This window comes from Apus apus, chromosome 1, assembly GCF_020740795.1.
Source record: "Apus apus isolate bApuApu2 chromosome 1, bApuApu2.pri.cur, whole genome shotgun sequence".
Taxonomy (NCBI): Eukaryota; Metazoa; Chordata; class Aves; order Apodiformes; family Apodidae; genus Apus; species Apus apus.
In genome coordinates, this window is record NC_067282.1 from 24627790 (window position 1) to 24645506 (window position 17717).

Below are 17717 nucleotides of genomic sequence, written 5' to 3' on the forward strand. Positions count from 1 at the left end.
ACATAAGCTTTCCTGGTCACCTTGCCCCTCCTCCTACATATTTCCTTCTCAGGGATCCTTTAGCTTTGAGGGCTTAGAGCCAGCTATGATTCTACTAATTGTCTTTCTTCAGGCACATAGGAAAAGGCCATATTGCATGTGATCAGTGTGTATGTCAACAGAACCCTCTGGGTGATACAGGGAACAAGTAATTTTTTACTATTCTCAGTTGCAAGATTATTGAAAAAGTAATCCCATGGGAATAGAGAGGAGTGGGAACAAGAAGTAATTTTATAATATGGCTGCAGTACCCGCTATTTTAGTTAGAAGTCTGGCTTCGAAATTTATTTCTCAGTATTTAACTGATTTTGGCTGGTTTTCATTTTCAAATTGCAGTATATCAAATGTGTGTTCATTTGTATTTATTGGAATTTTAATTCTTTTAAATCCTCCCTGCCACAGCTTTTTAAAGTAGTGGAGAATAATTATATCCACAATTTTTGTAAGACATTCCTTGTAGTGGAAAGGGACTATTTTTACAGGTTTGTGGAAAAAATGACATCTTCAGTCAGGTAATAAATTCACATGAACTTCTTCCCCCTCGCTCTTTTTTTTTTCTCCTGTTTAGCATTATCCACTTTTTACTCTGTGATGTACAAGCCCTCACTGGTTAATTATGTATATATTTAGCTACTGCATGTGTTGGGCTTATTATTGTCATCTAATTAGATGCAACTTGAACTACTAGCTTCTAGAAAAATCATTAAAAATTCTTTCCTAATGACCTAGAGATGACAAAATGTCTGTAAAGTGTGAAGAAGCAGACAAGCATAGGAACATCGCACTTAAAGAGTGTTAATCCAGATGCTGCAATCATCTAATTAAACAATATTTTGCTGTCATTAACATTTTCACCAAGGAATTGCAGTTATAATTTCTTTGTCAGCTGTCTCTAGCTCACTTTACCTTCAAAACCAAAGTGCCATATAAAAACATTAAATTGGATGGTTTAATTAAAAAGTTTTTTCTTTTTTTAATGAAGAAACATACCCAGTATTTCTGAGATCTCGTTTACTATGCCTCAGTTTTATTGTTCAAGTAGATTAGTGTCATAGGCTTGCATTATTTAATATTCAGCCTTTAATATTAATCTCTGTAAACCTACTTTGGGAAAAATCTGAAGCTTCTGAAAAGGTATAGGGACTATCCATAGCAGTACAGGTTTATGTTTTATATTTAGCTAAAGAAAGAATCAAAATTATTCTTGATGGAAGCACCAGACAATTGATCAGATGGTTAAATATATCAATCTACTGACTTTATTCTGAAAATAATCATTGTGAAGCCGGAACTGATCAAGAAAGCATTCCTAGTAAAGTTAAACCACTAATATTTATGCATGTTTAGAATTAAGGATTTGTAATTCCATTATAGGCCTAGATCACTGTCCTGCACTCAGATAAGCAGAGATGTGTGGTCTTACTTAATTGTTTGGTCTCCTTTCACAATCTTAATTAGGGTTCATCTTCCAGAGTAATTTTTATTTCTTGATGTTAAAAAGAAATCTGAATTGAACTGAGAAAAATAAATTACTAACTTTTTAACCAAATATATTAAAAGCTATTCTTAGTAGTTAATCTCTTAATAAATAAAGTGCATTTTATAAATATTGATATAGCAGAGAAGTCCATATTTTGTTTATTTTGTCATGAGACTATATTACATTTATAACATGAATAATCACTATTATCCTACCTAGGCTGAGAGATAAGCTGCTTCAAATTATTTCTCATTATGGGGTAAAAAGATGCACACAAAAGTTACTGCAGTGTACTGACATGTACTGACTAATTCCACATGATAATTTGTTCGATATCCATACAATAAGTAACCTACCCATCCACATAGCAAAGGAGAACTCATGTAAAACAGCTAGGCTTGGGATTGCTTTTTTCTTGCTCTATTCATGTATTTATGATTTTCCCATGCAGAATAGGAGCAAGATGTCAAAATCTTGTTTGAGTGAAGACTGAAATTGAAATGAAATTAATAATAGAAAAAAATAAAAATCTCAATATGAAAAATGTCAAATTTCAACTAAAAAGTAATTTTGAATAATCCTACATTTCCTTTCAAAATTTTGCAAAAGGATATTCTTACCTTTCCAAATGCTTCTATAAAGTGTTTTAAATTGAAAGTTTTTAATACTGTGAACTCTTTTCCATAAAACTTTAGATTCTGAACGATCATTTTTGCTTATGCTTTGTAAAAGACTACAGTCACCTCAGTCATTCTCTTCCTGAATCTCAAATCTTTTAGTCTGTCATCTCTGTAAGCACAAATGTCTTTCTTTTGTGGAACCTTTTACACACTCTTATGTGAACTTTATTGAGGATATGGACGGATAAAAAAACATTTATTGTACAAAGTTATAGTTTTATAAAGACCATATTTTATAGATCATCATTTTTTTTGCCATCTCAAGAAGCTTTATTATTCATATGTAACGAAATCCTTATGAAGAGGAAAATAATACTCTGATTTGACAAATGTGGAAAGTGAGGCAGAGTAGTCTTACTCAAAGACATCCAGAAATACAGAAATTCCCCCAAAACCTAAACCAGTTAATATTCTGCCAGAGAGTACTTTTCCTTTTCCTCCCTCATGCAGATAAGTTCTAATGTATTTCTTGATGTAATTGTTTGATAAATTGTCATCATGCCCCAGGATGGTTTTGCATTAGTTCCCTGTTGCTACTGAAGAAATATTTTTGTTTCTATCCATCTTTATTGGTGTGTGCACACAGTGCTGGTACTGCTTTTTTAAGAAAAGAATTGTATTTGCACTTAAATTATTTTTTTATGCTGTTGTGAGGATGTATGTGTTCAAAATGTAAAAATGAAGACATACAGTTGTTAAGGATATGCATTCTTCTCATTTGCAGTGAAACTATGTACAAAATAGAAACACGCTTCCTGTTCATCAACTTCTATTGAAAAACCAAGGTGTTCGTAGGGCAGTGAAAGTTTCACATTTCATTAAAGCAGAGCTGATTTTTGTGGAGAATTGCAAATGCTACTCAGAACAAGGAAGCCTGTGTTTTCCTGTGCCGGGTTTTGTACCCCAGGAATCTGTCCAGAATCTGGAAGGAAGCAGTTAGTGAGACAGGGCTGTAAATCTGTCGCAGAGCTGGAAATTGTTAACCTGGGTTATTTCAGTCTGCTAATTATTTTATATAAATACACATACACATATATTTATGACCTGGTTTTTTTTTTCTTTTTAAGACTCAAGTTGCATACTGTGTGGTTCTCAGTAAATCAATATGGTAGATGATTCTGTACTGAGCAACTTTGTTTATCTTATCAGTAAAATGTTAGATGGTACTAAATACCAGTTGCCACAGAAGTAACAGCCCTTCCCAAATGTTTTTCTTGGTGATAAATTAATAATTTTCAGTTCACTTTAGCTGCAAATTGTTCTAAAGATGTTTATTGCATATGTGAGCTGCAGGGATGGTAGCAGTGTTTCTTTTGAGGGTGGCCCAGGGCAGTCAGCTCTGTCATTTAAGGGTGAGAAAATGTTTTTTAATTTTCAAAGTGATTAAGAAACAATATTAAAGGAAACATGCCTTCTTCCACTTTTTTTCTCCACTATTGCCATGAAATCTTACTGGTTCCGTCGAAGAAGGACCACAGGAAATAATGGATTAATATGGTCTAGGATAGACATAGATTTGCAAACCTCCAATTTAGCCCTTTGCTGATGGACTTTCATTTAATTTTTGCCAGCTAATGATACTGCACACAGTTGCTAGGAAAATAATAGTGTAGTGGTTTTAGATTTTAACATTCATGCTCTGAAAATAGCTACATGGAAATTAAAATGAAGTGTTTATTGGCATATTGTGGGTTTAGGTTGATCTTGAAAGATACTGTGCTCTTTATATTATTCTGGTTTCTCCATTGACTTCTGATTCAAGGTAAGTAAATCTAAATGGCTGCTTTTGTCAGGAAGATTTGTATCTGATTTTGTCAAGTGGTGGAAATGGGAAATGTGATGCAACAAAAGTAACCACTAGATTATTTTTCATCTGGAGAAGTTTGGAACTATTCCCTAATTTTAAAAACATTTTCTTTCCTTATAGGACGAACATACAATGATTTGAACCAATACCCCGTATTTCCATGGGTTTTAACAAACTATGAGTCTGAAGATTTAGACCTGACCCTTCCAGGCAACTTCAGGGATCTTTCAAAGGTATGCTTCCACTCTGTTATAGACAGTAAGCCTGCCTTTTTGGGAAGATATTTTGTTTTATATTATAGGCTGAATTTCTGCACTATCCTATTTCTATGACCCTGACTGATCCAGTTCCAAAGCTGTAACTCCTCTGTACCTTCTAACTTAGGGATCATTAGTGTGTCAGACCACTGGATCTCACTAATTATCTCCCTGATTCTTTGGCAATAAAAAACTTGGGCTAATTTTTCACTTTGTTTCGCAGTGACTAGATGAGCAATATGACCGCCTTTTGGTTTAATAGTTTTTTCAGTAAACAAGTATTTTTGTGTTTTAGACATGGAATATGTGGTCCTGTTAATTTTTTGTGGTTTTTATCCTCCAAACAGACTCAGGCAGTTAGTACTTTATAATAATACAGTTCCTAGTATTTTTTTTGCTAGTAGCACCAGATTGCCATCTATGCCCAGCTCTGGTACTCCAATTTTGTCAACAGACTGGAAAGGTGTGTCCTGGCCAAGCATAGCAGAAGCATGTGGACAGGCTCTACTTTTGGCCAACTGTAATAAAGACAAGAGATAGGCTTTGAAAAAGAGGTGTAGGAAGTATCTTTCCTTGTTCCTATCAACTAAGAAAGCGTATATACTTTCTCCCCACTTGCAACATCCCCAGAATGAGCTTTCTGTTGTCTCAACATGACAGTTTCCTTGCATCCTTGTCACAATTGCTCAGTCAGGAGGGAGAAATTGTTCATACAAATTGAGTGAGGCTCAAAACTGCAGGAGGCTCTGACCTGCTGGCTTTGAGAATGAGGCTGGAAAGGAGACAATGAACCCAAGGCTTGTTCTGTAGCCCCTGCTTTCCCTTTTGCTTCTGGTCAGGGATGAGGGTTTCTGGGGCTTCTTCATTTAAGTCTGTTTCTTTCCTCCTCTTCCTCCAAGCAAGCATCTTGGGCAGCAACAGAAAGATCCCACAGGGTATCTCACAGTCCCTCACTCCTTTTGGAAAGTTTGTGCTTGCAGTACCTTCAGGTGTATTGTACCTGTTTCTGGAAGCCTGATTTTGTGAGACTTCCAAAATAAGTTGAGTAGGACTTGGTTGCTTAATAGCGGATAGAGGCACCAAAGTTTCCTTCCCCTTTCTTCTTAGATAAATAAATAAATAAATTTAACTACATTCACAATATATCTCAGGTGTAAACAAGTTGGTTGAGACACTACTTTTGTAGAACTGCTGACAATATTATAGGTGTGTTTCACAAATGTCTTTTTTGCTTGTGTAAACACTGTTGTAATCTGTGCCAGGCACAATAAAAGAAAATCCACAGATTAGTTAAATAACTATCAGAAATTATCTTTCACTGGCTTGTTTCCTAGCATGTATTAAAATATTTATGTTTTCTAGTTGTTTATAGTGATAAACCTGTCAATAAGACCTTACACTTTTCAAAATTTCCCAGATCCGCTTCTTTCTAATGCTGATAGCAGTGCATGTGGTGAAGTGCAATGAGATTAGACGGCATATGATGAGGCCTTCATTAGGTATTTAGTTTTGGTTGAATCCAAATTTTTATGGCAGCTTATTAAAGTATGTAATTGCTACAGGAAGTTGCATGGTACCTGAATAGATAGATTTTCCTCATGAGTTAGTATAGACTCATTATGGAATTAGTGCTTGTATAGCTTATTAAGTATCATTGCACTCCTTGTAGTGCTCTCCTTTGAAAGGAAATGCAAAATCAAGTCCCTGGTTATTTATGTTTCTTCAAGAATCCGTGCAATGTGCACCACAGTATTTTGCCTAAGGACCTTTTCTTACCGGATTTGATAACTGCATTCTCTTATTCAAAAGCTACTAGTGCTTTCCTCTGGAAAAGCTAGGGTTTTGACCACTAATAAAAAAGCCTACAGAGAACTAATTAAGGAGAATAGTTGTTTCTTTTTGGCAAGATCTGGGCTGCATTTATCCCGTAGATGTGTGAGAAAACACATACGCAATCTGTAAAGTGTTGTGGAATCCCTTAGGATAAAAGGGATGTAATTGTAATTTTTTTTCTGGTGTTTATTATAATAACATCTGATAAGTTTAATTTCACAATGGTTTAAAAATAATAATAAAAATAATATAATTTTTTTTTTAAGGCAGTAGCCTGTTAATATGAAATGCCTTACTTTGTGCACTTGGGCTGTTATACATTACTTGCATCCTGTTTCATTTTGTGCATTATCAGTAAAAATCTTAAAAATCAGAACATATCTGAAGTATATCCTTGGAAATTCTGGTTTTATTTTCAATATTGTCTTGTGTCTGCAAGTAAGCCCCTTCTTTCCTTGTTAGGGAGGTGAATCCTGAGTAACTTAGTGCTTAAAAGCAGGAGTTAGTGATTTATTGTTCACATTATTGAACCAGGATGTGCCATCAAGCCTCGGCCAGACCTCTGGGGCAGGCACAGACAACATCCTTTCCATGAGGAGCCACTTCCTTTTGTCAGATTTTACCCTGCAATGGAGAAATAAATGTTCCTGCAGATTTGATGGCAAATCAGAACCTCCAGCTAAACTGATGATGGATAAAATCTCCTTTGTCAGCTCCTGACCTTCTGTCTTCCCTCAGGTCTGCCCTTCTTAGGTTTCACAAAGCCTCTGTCCTTAATATTTAGTAAGTAATAACGCTGAAACAGTCTTTTGAAACAATTTAGAATTCTAACGTATGTAGTAAAAGCCCACAAAAGCAATGAAACTAAAAGTGGAACTAACTATTATGCTTTGTTTTCTTGGTTTAAAATAGCTTTGGTACCTAAATATAGATACTAAATCAAACTTTTTTTAAAGTAACTAATTTGCATGATATCATACAGAGGTCATACAGAGGTCCACTGTCAATTATTGTAATTGATTCCTAGGCTTTCTATATAAAATATGATCCACTATCTTTGTGATATTGCAACTCCTAAGTGAGCATACACTACAAATGTAATTGTTATGTTTTGTGGAAGTGAAATTAGATGTACTTGATTTGCTTACAACGTCAATTGCAGAGTAAAACTTACGCCTTTTGCATTTAGCTCTAACTTAAATATTTACGTTTCTCCAAAGCCATCTTGAACATGTAACTTGTCCTTTCCTTCCATTCTGTTTAATTCAGTTTTTATCTAGCACAGCTTGATCTCTCAGAACAATTATATTTAAATATTAGTCTGAAAATTCTTCTGCCCTTTTTCTTTGAAGTGTTTGGAAATTCCCCTATCAAGGCTTGGTTTTTTTCTTTTACATATAATTTGAGATTTAAAACGAGGGCCCAACAGCACGGAAGGTGTCGCAGCAGTGGGATATATTGGTCTTCTTATTTGATTAGACAGTGTAGGCTCAAGTTTTATTCATTACATATACAAGGTTAAAGGTTATATTTATTGTTTGACAGGATGAAAAGCTAATGAAAGAGGCTGTCATAGATACATAGATTATCTTTTCACTATGAAACCACCAGGTGATCTGCTTATTTTCTTCTTCACTGAGATTTCCTTTGGAGGAGTACCTATGGCATTAAACATTAGTACACGAAAAGTGTTTGCAGCCCTTACTCTACACTGAGGTTTTTTGGGGTTTAAACACACTTTAAGTGTGATGTGGCTTGTTTTTGCAAAATTGTATGACTTTTACTCCTAAATCATAGTGAATGCACGGGTTTGACATGCTGCATTGTCCCTGCTCATTAAAGTGTAAATGCGAATTTCTCCTCATTTACTTCCAGTCATACAACCTGTTAAATAAAATTATTTCTTCACCAGGCAAAGTAATACTAATATTGACATGTGTATGAGACATCACACGCCCATTCATTGAGTGGAAAAAATTATATTTTGTTAATATAGAAGGTGTTTGACTGACGGGTGGTGATAAGCATAACCACTTTTCCTTATTACTGTGCCATTTCAAGAAAAGGAAGTGATAGAGCCCCAGGCTTGTAAATGTAATAATGCAAATGAATGCATCGAAGTGTGAATATTTCAAGGCAAACGACACAATACTTCCAAAAATGTGTATGCTGTGGAATGGAGTTTATGGTCTTAGCAAGAGCCACTCTCACTGGAAAAATAATATCAGTTTCTGTCACTTAAACTTCTCTCTTTACCACACACAATTCTACAACAAAAGGAAAAAGAGTTTAATTCTCATCTGGTTTAAGCTACACAATAATAATAAAAAAAATTTGTTTCTTAAATATAAAGTTTATTTACTGAGTGAAACTCTGATATTTCAAATCTGCCAGAACTCTTATATTTGCTTATATTGATATTGCTGAAAAAAAGCCACTGACAAATTTGTATAATATTAGAATTTATTTTAAAGTATAATTCTAAGATGTCCTGCTTAAAGGTTGTTGCTTTGTGGTTTGCTTTGTTTTTTTTAACAAAAAAAAGAAACAGAGAGGAAAAGGTCAGCCAGAACTAAAGAAAGTAATGCTCAAGATTTCTTTTCTACCTAGCTACATTTTTGTAGAGTACATTACAAAAAGAAAGAAAAAAAAGATATATACAAACATATAAGGTAGCTGCTTCATAAATTAGTCAAGATAAGCAGAATATTTCAGTGACTGGATAAATAGGATGCTACATTCAGCTCTGCTCTCATGAGAGAATGTATTCCTATGAAGATAGCTGGCAAAACAGTAAATATTACATGAGCTAACATAACATGTCCAGTGGATATAAACACTAGATGTCTTGACAATACAGCAGTTCAAAGGCCAGATGTCTAAAGAGATTAGCCAGATAAAAAAGAATGACATGAATAGCAGTGTGTTTTTAATGTTAAAGTAAACACTTACTTTATTTTTAAATGGAAAAAGAAGCATAAAATAAACTCAAACAGCAGCTTTTAGTGCATCAGAACTGAAGTGGCTGAACAGGCACTGTCGTGCAGTGAGTTGTTTTGGTTGTTTGGAGAGTAAAGAATATCCTATAAAACCGTTTTATGAAAAGTTAATACTATTTTATATGAGTCCTTATGGAAAGCTTTTTTAATAAAAAGACAACTTATGTGTTTCCAAAAAATGTTTTATAAAACATTATAGAAATAACTTTTTACTTAATGTTCAGAACAATTTGACTCAAATTCAGTTTCTGTATTAGTCTTATGGTTAAAGTACTGAATTGACACATAGTACATGGGTTGAGCTTTGCCTTTGTGTTGTTTGTGCTATTCATTTAACTAGTTTGCACATCAGTAGGATCTCATAAAAAATGGAAATAAATTATATGATTCCATTACGTGAAGATACAGAGATCGATCTGCACATAAAATATATCTCTAGTTTATAGCTATGGTATCAGATTTAATCATAATAGTTGACTCTGGACTGAGAATGGCACTGTAACTCTATGAAAAAGTAACCAAAATTCCATTTACCCTACAGATTTCACAGGAAATGTTGGAGAGTGCCATTACTGTAGAGTTCATCATCTAGCAGAACACATGCCTCATTAGAGGAAAACTGGGTTAGCTACTAATTTGTACCAGTGAGTTTTAAAGTCTTTAAAGAAAAAGCGTGTCTTTACTGAAATACATGAATGTCTTTACTGTTACCACTTCTTTGGGTAACAGCATTTTGTGACATGGACATTGAAAAGCCAGTAAGGAAACCAGGGATGGACCTCTTTGAATTTACTCCATGCTGTTTGATTTATGGAAGTTTTCACTTTCAGAAAATCCCTGGTCATTTGGTTCATGCAAGCTAAGCTATTTGTGGTTAACCAGCAAGTTTTTTAATTACACACACACAAGAAAAGGGAAAGAAAGAAAGAAAGAAAGAAAGAAAGAAAGAAAGAAAGAAAGAAAGAAAGAAAGAAAGAAAGAAAGAAAGAAAGAAAGAAAGAAAGAAAGAAAGAAAGAAAGAAAGAAAGAAAGAAAGAAAGAAAGAAAGAAAGAAAGAAAGAAAGAAAGAAAGAAAGAAAGAAAGAAAGAAAGAAAGAAAGAAAGAAAGGAAAGAAAGAAAGAAAGAAAGAAAGAAAGAAAGAAAGAAAGAAAGAAGAAAGAAAGAAAGAAAGAAAGAAAGAAAGAAAGAAAGAAAGAAAGAAAGAAAGAAAGAAAAAGACATTTGAGCACTTGCCATTAGCATTTTCAATGTGCATAGTTTCCTACATCAGCAGAGATTTAAATCGTTTCCATTAATACGCATAGAACCGATTCACATGTAGGACTCCATTACCACACAGAAAAAAAGAAAGAAGGGGTCAGATGTTCCTTGGATTTCTTTGCCACAGGCCAGAGATAACCAATGTAATGCTGAACCAGGAGCTGCAGCTGTATAAGCATGGTGCAGCTCCCAGCTCTCCTCCCTGTGCAGTGCTGCATTGACACAACTCAACAAATCCTGAGGTTCCAGTTGTCATCTCTGCATAAATGGTGCCATGTTTCCTCACCAACCCCTCTAGCACCAGCTCAGGGATTTCCAGCACTCCTTTATATTGCAAGCTATGGTCATACTTAAGCAGTTTACCCAGGAACACTGGAAATCTTTGTGGAATGATAGAAATTAACCTGTATCTCCTGATCCCAGGAAGGATCTGTCCAGCAAAGTCGAGGTGAGACTTTCTAGCTGAAGACCAGCTCTGTTTCACCTCCTTTTTTCTTTCATACTTTCTTTCCCTCTGTAACAAGGAAAGGTCATTCCCAGAAAAGATTCTGCCCAGAGTTTTAACATGAAATTTCCATATCACGCAAGAAGAGGAATGACTCTCATGATATTTCACTTATAGATTCCATTTTGTCCAGTAGATATTTTGTACATTACAGCATTTTCCATGAAATGAATCCTAAAGTAATTGAAAGAAAAATGGATTCTGACTCCAAAAATAATATTGATGAGGATGAAGGTAATCTTCAGAATACAGCTTTTTAGGTTTATAATTTAATAAATTGAACATGGGTCTTCAGAAAGTAGGTTATTTTAGCTACTTGGGCAGACACTTTTACATGAAAATGGGAGTGCACAATCCTACAACCTTATATATTTTATCTTTTAAATTGAAATAACATTTCTCCCTGAAGAATCTAGAAAACATGGTGTGATTGCATTAGTGTTTTATGTGACTTTGGAAAATTACTGTCAGGTTCTAGAGAGAAAGTTCCATTTTCATTAAATACAATATATCTATATATATATTCTTTTTCTTTTTTGAAAGAGTTATTTAAAGCTATTGGTTAAACCATCATTAACATTTTGCTAGTCTCTAAAATAACTTATCTTGTAATTATTTTTGTGCATCAGTTATATTTCAGAGTTCTTGTTACTGTGATCTATTTACAGTGAAGTATGAAAACACATAACTTATTTGATGAAAGACATTTGATTGGCTTCAAATATATTTTGAAAGACTTGAAGTTTTGATTTTCAGTCTAGCATTAAGCCCCATATCCCTTCACTACTGTGCCTTCAAATACCTATGTACAGTAATACTGTGACAGATGACACCCTTGTCTTCCCTAGCCTCAGAATTAACTGCAGGGTAGGGTAAGACGCACCTTCACAGTGGAGGGAAGAGGTATTCTCAGGGTGTTTTTCCATTACAAAATACAATCTCACTAATTTGTCTGCCATTTTTTATTTCCTTCTCAGAGGGGGTGAACGTTGCCTGTTAACAGACTAGGGTGTGAATTACTGCTTTAGCTTTTGAAATGTGCAGTTGGGGATGGGAATTTGTTCTGCCAGAGAAGTGGAGATGCACAGTACCTTGATATCAGCAGGTCTCATACAGTCCCTGAAGCAACCCAGAGCATTGATATGATTTCTCAGAGTACACATATATCTGCACAGTTTGTCAGTCTAATAGGAAAAGAATGTCTTTTAATAAGTTACTCTTTCAAGAAACAACCATTTTTATATATTGGCAACTTATAGCCTATAATAATGCCGGTGTGCTTCCTGACAGTGGCAGGATGTGTAACGAAACCAAGCGTAACAAAAATGCAAATATTATTTTATTTATTTTCAGTAGTTGGGAAACAAGCCTGGATAGCGTTAGAGAATGGTTCATACTTTCAAGAATGTTTTGAGAGGCCTTGCAGTGCATCTGCATTAGATAACACTGATCCTTAGGGATTACTCATGCATTTTGCACATATGAGAAAGCTATTAACATCTCCATGACACAGCAAAGTATTAAGCATCCGGAGTGTTTCCTGCAAAAATTATGGAAATCATAATGTTTTAAAACATAGGTGTTCATAAACCACTGCTATTTAAAAAAAAAAAAAAAGGTCTAATGTGAAAAACTGGAGAACAGCATATTCTATGTCAGCCTTTTTAACAGCCATCTCAAAAAACAATGCAATGCTGAAGGAATAACTTTAATACTTGTAGCTTTAAAATTGTTTGCTTACATATGTAGTGTAATGAAACACTGGTTTGATTTCGTGCTGCCATTTCCCTTCCGAATGACTTTGGATTTTAACTCAGTAGAAAAATTGTGCTGTGTAATGAAATGCAAGAATAGCTGTTAACATTTTGAAAAGGGTCAAAGTTCTTGAGTATATGTTTGTTTTCAAGTTGTAATCCCCTTAACAGTATAAATTCTAACTCTTACTTTTTGATTAATACAAATCAAGGAATAATTTAAAATTATAGTAAGTTTCTCCAGTTATTTGGTGTGGAAGTATTCTCTTAGTATTGAACTCTATGTGTTTGCTTAATTTTACTACAAAAGCTGAAATCTGAAGATTCTTTGCAGATAGGTAATAAATACAGTACTGCTCTTTCATCTGCAAAAACAGATTTAAGACCACTTATATATTTCAACATTTTGTCTGCTTTCTGTTGTACTTTCTGTTTTCTTTATCCAAGTGACTTTTGTATCACACAATGACAAATATACTTTGCAAAAAATTAGGAGATAAAATGGTCTAAAAAAAACGACAGCGAGGCATGTATCCCCTAAGTACACGTCAAAACCAACAGTTCCTATTCCTGCCTTAAATGTCTTTTGTTGATTCCTGATTTGTATAGATTGTCTGTTAAGTACACTCTGAATGTAGTTTGAATTTATGAATAATTTCCAAATCCTATTGTTTTTAAGTACAAGGCTTGTTTGTTTCACTCAGTAAAACCTGGCTTTGTTCAGTGAGAAAGTAGATCCAGTCCTGCAGGACTATGCATGGTTTTTTAAGTATTTCTGCTTAGGATCACCAGACACCATCAGCAGTTCCGTGTGAAATCTTTTCATCATGAACTGTGCATTACAAAGTATCCTGTGTGAGCAAAAGTCAGTTTTCATTAGCTGTGTGATTATAGTGAATGACAGCAACAGAAATATTAGTTTGGCCTTAATGCATTTAAAATGCAGTTTTAGAAGTCTATTTCCAGAACAATGTTACTGAATTAATTGGGAAACAACTCATACTTCAAGAAAGCCTTGAAAGTTTGCAGATGTGGATCGCTTATATTTGTCAATTAAAATAAGGAAAGTCATAAGACTTTTAGTATACAAAGCCTTTGAAAGGAAATTCTAAGATTATAGCAATGTGAAGGGCTTAGTACAGCATGGAATGAGTTTGCTTGCAGTCTCCTGTGTAGTGAATCTTAATGCAGAATTAACCTGTGACATACCAAACATGCTGCCCTTCAGCTGGTAATATATTTGACCTCTTATCCCTTTGCAGCCTATTGGTGCTTTGAACCCAAAGAGAGCAGTCTTCTATGCAGAACGGTATGAGACATGGGAAGATGATCAGACTCCACCTTATCATTACAACACCCACTACTCTACGTCTACTTCTACATTGGCTTGGCTTGTTCGTATTGTAAGTATTTCTGGGTCCTGGTTTTCATTAATATTTTTGCAGCATTTCTGTCACCATTATTTTGATACTTTTTTTTTAAATGAAAATACCTATCATCAGTCAAAATAGCATTGTTCTCCTCTACCTTAAAATCTCAAAAATTCTCTAGATATCCTGTGTGTATTCATTTGTAGTAATCAGGAGGTCCTTCCTACCCAGAAAATCTAGAATATATTTAGACATGAAATTGTAGAGGTGTAAGGACACATACAATGAAGAAAATCCATCTAAAACTAAATCCATTTACAAAGATATCTCATGGAAAGCTGATACTACTCATGTATTCATTTATAATTTTCAGCTAGGGACAGATGTGTACAATATTAAAGAAAAAACTGGTAAAATGCACACTAAACTATGTCATATTGAGAGGGGAATTATAGAACCAGTTTCATATTAAGGCAGTATGCAGTAATATTTTATGCAAATTAGCTATGCTTCTCAATGAATTAATAACTTACAGTTTTCAGAAATGTACATGTAGAGTCTAACTTCGAGCTGCTATTTCAAATCTGCAGTCCTCATGCTTAAGTCTTATCCTCAAAATCAGAAATAGAGAGTGGCCAAACTTCAAAGAAGGAATGAAACTGAATTCCATTTGTGTGTTTATACAATGAACTTCAGAAAAAGAAGTGTTGATAAGACTGTTGTTAAAGTTTCACAGAGAAAACTGAGTTAATGAAAAATGGAGTCAGTATATAATTACTGAACTTAAACTACATCCTGCCAATAAAAATCTGTCATATAAGGTGTATTCTAAGCATGTTTTGCACACAGCAAAACAAAGCAGAATTGTGCAAACCTACAGGTTTTAGTTATGACTCATCTTCTCTTAGACATGTCCTATTTTTCTGCTCAGAAAGGAAGAGAACATGTGTCTATGAGTTCAAGTTATACTTCTTGACCTATGGATAACCAAATATTGATTACACACCTATATGGGATGATCACTGTACTCCTTTTAAATGATGATAAATTATTCATGTCCTCTGAATACATTTTATGGTTGACGTGTCGGGGTTTGGGCCCAACACGACAAAAAAAGAACAGCTCCATGGCCGCTCACTCAACTGTCTCATCCTCCCCCCCTGCTCCCCCCCGACACACACTCTCTGGGATGAGGAGTACAAAGCTCATGGGTCGAGACAAAGGACAAGGAGGGTTTTTCATTGATTGAGGTCACGGGCAAAACAGACTCAACTTGGGGAAAAAAATAATAATTTAATTTCACACTAATCAAACACACACAGGACACAGACAACACAAAGAGCAGTGCTTGAATGTTACAGCCATCCTTCCCTTCTTCCCAGGTGCAAATCACTTTGTTCCCAGTTTCTCTCCCTCCTTCCCCCCAGCGGCACAGGGGGACAGGGGATGGGGTTTAGAGTCAGTTCACAGGCTGGTGGTTCCTGCGGCTCCTTCCTTCTCAGGAAGAAGGACTCCTTACAGTCCTTCCCTGCTTCCCCACAGGGTCCCTCCCATGGGAGAGAGTCCTCCACAGACCTCTCCTTCATGAGTCCTTTCCCACAAGGTCCGGAGCTGCTCCAGCCTGGGCTTCCCACAGAGTCACGGGCTCCTTCGGGAACAAGCTCCCTTGGCGCCAGGGTCTTCCAAAGCTGCGTAATCAGAGTCCACAGGCAGCAAATCCTCTGGCCACAAAATCCAATTCCACTGGCCAAGTTCACCCCTCCTGGCGCCTTCAGGAAATATTCCACCACGGTCCTCCATGAGTGCAGAGGGACAGCTGACATCTCGCCATGGGTTGCAGGGAAACTTCTGCTTGGGCACCTTCTTCCCCTTCTTCCTCACCAACCACCAGCACCCCTCTCCTTCTCCAGCACAGCTTTTATCCCCTTCAGTGCTTCTCTGCTCAGGTGTTATATCAGTTCTTTCATATGTTAATCGCAGAGGGCATCTATTGTCCCTCTAATGGCTCCTTGGCTGGGTTTGGAGCAGGGGGAGCTTCTCAGCTTCTTACCGGAGCCACCCCTGAAGCCCTTCCCCGCTACCAAAAAACCCTCCAAACCAAACCAGAATAACATGCTTCTTTGTTGCCTTAAAGTGTATGAAAACCAGTTGTCTTTATTTGCATGCTTATCTATTAACTTTGGCTGCTATTCAACGAAAGATTCCCTCTTGCTGGTCAGCAAAATCTTAGGTATGAAAGTCTGCTTACAGGCTGAATGTACAGCACACCAAGGAGTATTAATTTCCTGTGTTAGGCTAATGCTGTGTCATTTTTTACTACTGTTGTTTATGCAGCACTGTAAGTGTTCTTGCTCTCTTTCTCTTCTGCCCTAAAGGAGCAAGAGAATAGGGTCTCTGGCTTGATGGCCTTGCAATATAGACCTGACAAATTATGTTTGTTAGAGCAAACAATATATGTGAGAATAGCAAGCAGAAAAGGAGAAGCAGCGGGGAAAGCAAGGAATAGATTGCTGATGCCAAGAAGGTGAAAACAGTAAAGGAATCAGTTGTGGGAGGAGACAATGAAAGTGAGAGGGAGAGAGATGTGAGGAAGATTTAAAGCTCAGAAAAGGGAAAAAAGAAATAATGTGATGACATTGGATAGGGCTGTATATGGAAATAAAAAAAAATTAAGATTTGGAATTAAGTGTATAGAGACAGTTAAAGATTTTAGCTATGAGGATTATAAAGTCATACTGATCCTTAGAGAGATATTTTTGACTACAAAATAAAGGATGAAAAATCCTAAGGGAGAAGATTAAGCCAGTGAAGTTGATGGATAAGGCTAAGTCAGATTTTTGGAAGCTAAAGTAGGATTTCTTGCTTGTGAATTTTTGGAACTAGTTTTCTGGTATGAGTTTGTGAAGAAAACTGTGTAAGAACATTTTATAAAAGGTAAATCACAGTCTACTCCAGGAAGATGAAAGTGACAATAAAAGATGCAGAGATTCAGACAGTAAAATTCTTTCAGTATTTTAAGAGATTAATGAGATGTGTTACAGTAGAGCTTTTGATAGAATATGACAACAAACTGAGAATGAAAGAGAGGAGTGGAAGGTAAAATCATTAGAGAAGATGGAATAGACCAAACAATAAAATAAAAGGGGAAAAAAAAAGAGATAAATGGAGAGAAAGTGAACAAGCAAACAAACAAGAAGCTATGACAAAAAATAAGCTTGGAACGAGTTAGTCTAGGTAGAGGCAGAACAAACCAGTATAGAGTAATGGGGATGCATGGGGGGAAACTACACATCTTGACCTTTGTATTGGAGGTAGTAGTTGCAGTAGGAAAAGTAGTTTCAGTAACTCTGAAAATGTATATATAAAGTTGGGGAATTGCCACAAAATCTTAAAAATCTTGCTTTTTGGCTTTGACAGATGCAATCTGGTTCCTGTCAGTTGTCTTCAAAACATTGCTTGCAATATCACATTTCCGAGTCAACTCTGTGATAATCTGCTCCCTACTGTCTTATATTTCCCTCTGTAGCTTTCCTTTATCTGATGTATCAGGCTACTTTTATAAATCACATTTTATCCTTTAGCCTCAGTTCTGTCCTGTTTAATTGATTCCGATATCATCAATCTCTGTCTCCATTTTGTCATTAATACATTTGTCATTGGTAGTATGGTTTTCTCTTGAATTCTTTTGTACTAAGAGTGTACAGTAAAAATCCATTTTTAAAATTGACCTGT

General features: G+C 35.6%; 1 protein-coding gene across 3 annotated transcripts in view; it reads left to right on the plus strand.

Annotated features, from left to right (window-relative positions):
- The window catches only part of NBEA (neurobeachin), a 476649-nt gene that overhangs the window by 384630 nt on the left and 74302 nt on the right, over window positions 1-17717 (plus strand). For all 3 annotated transcript variants that reach the window (XM_051608523.1, XM_051608522.1, XM_051608521.1), the window contains 2 exons: window positions 4127-4239; window positions 13878-14018. In XM_051608523.1, the coding sequence (XP_051464483.1) occupies window positions 4127-4239; window positions 13878-14018 (254 nt within the window). The remainder of the gene's footprint in view (window positions 1-4126; window positions 4240-13877; window positions 14019-17717) is intronic.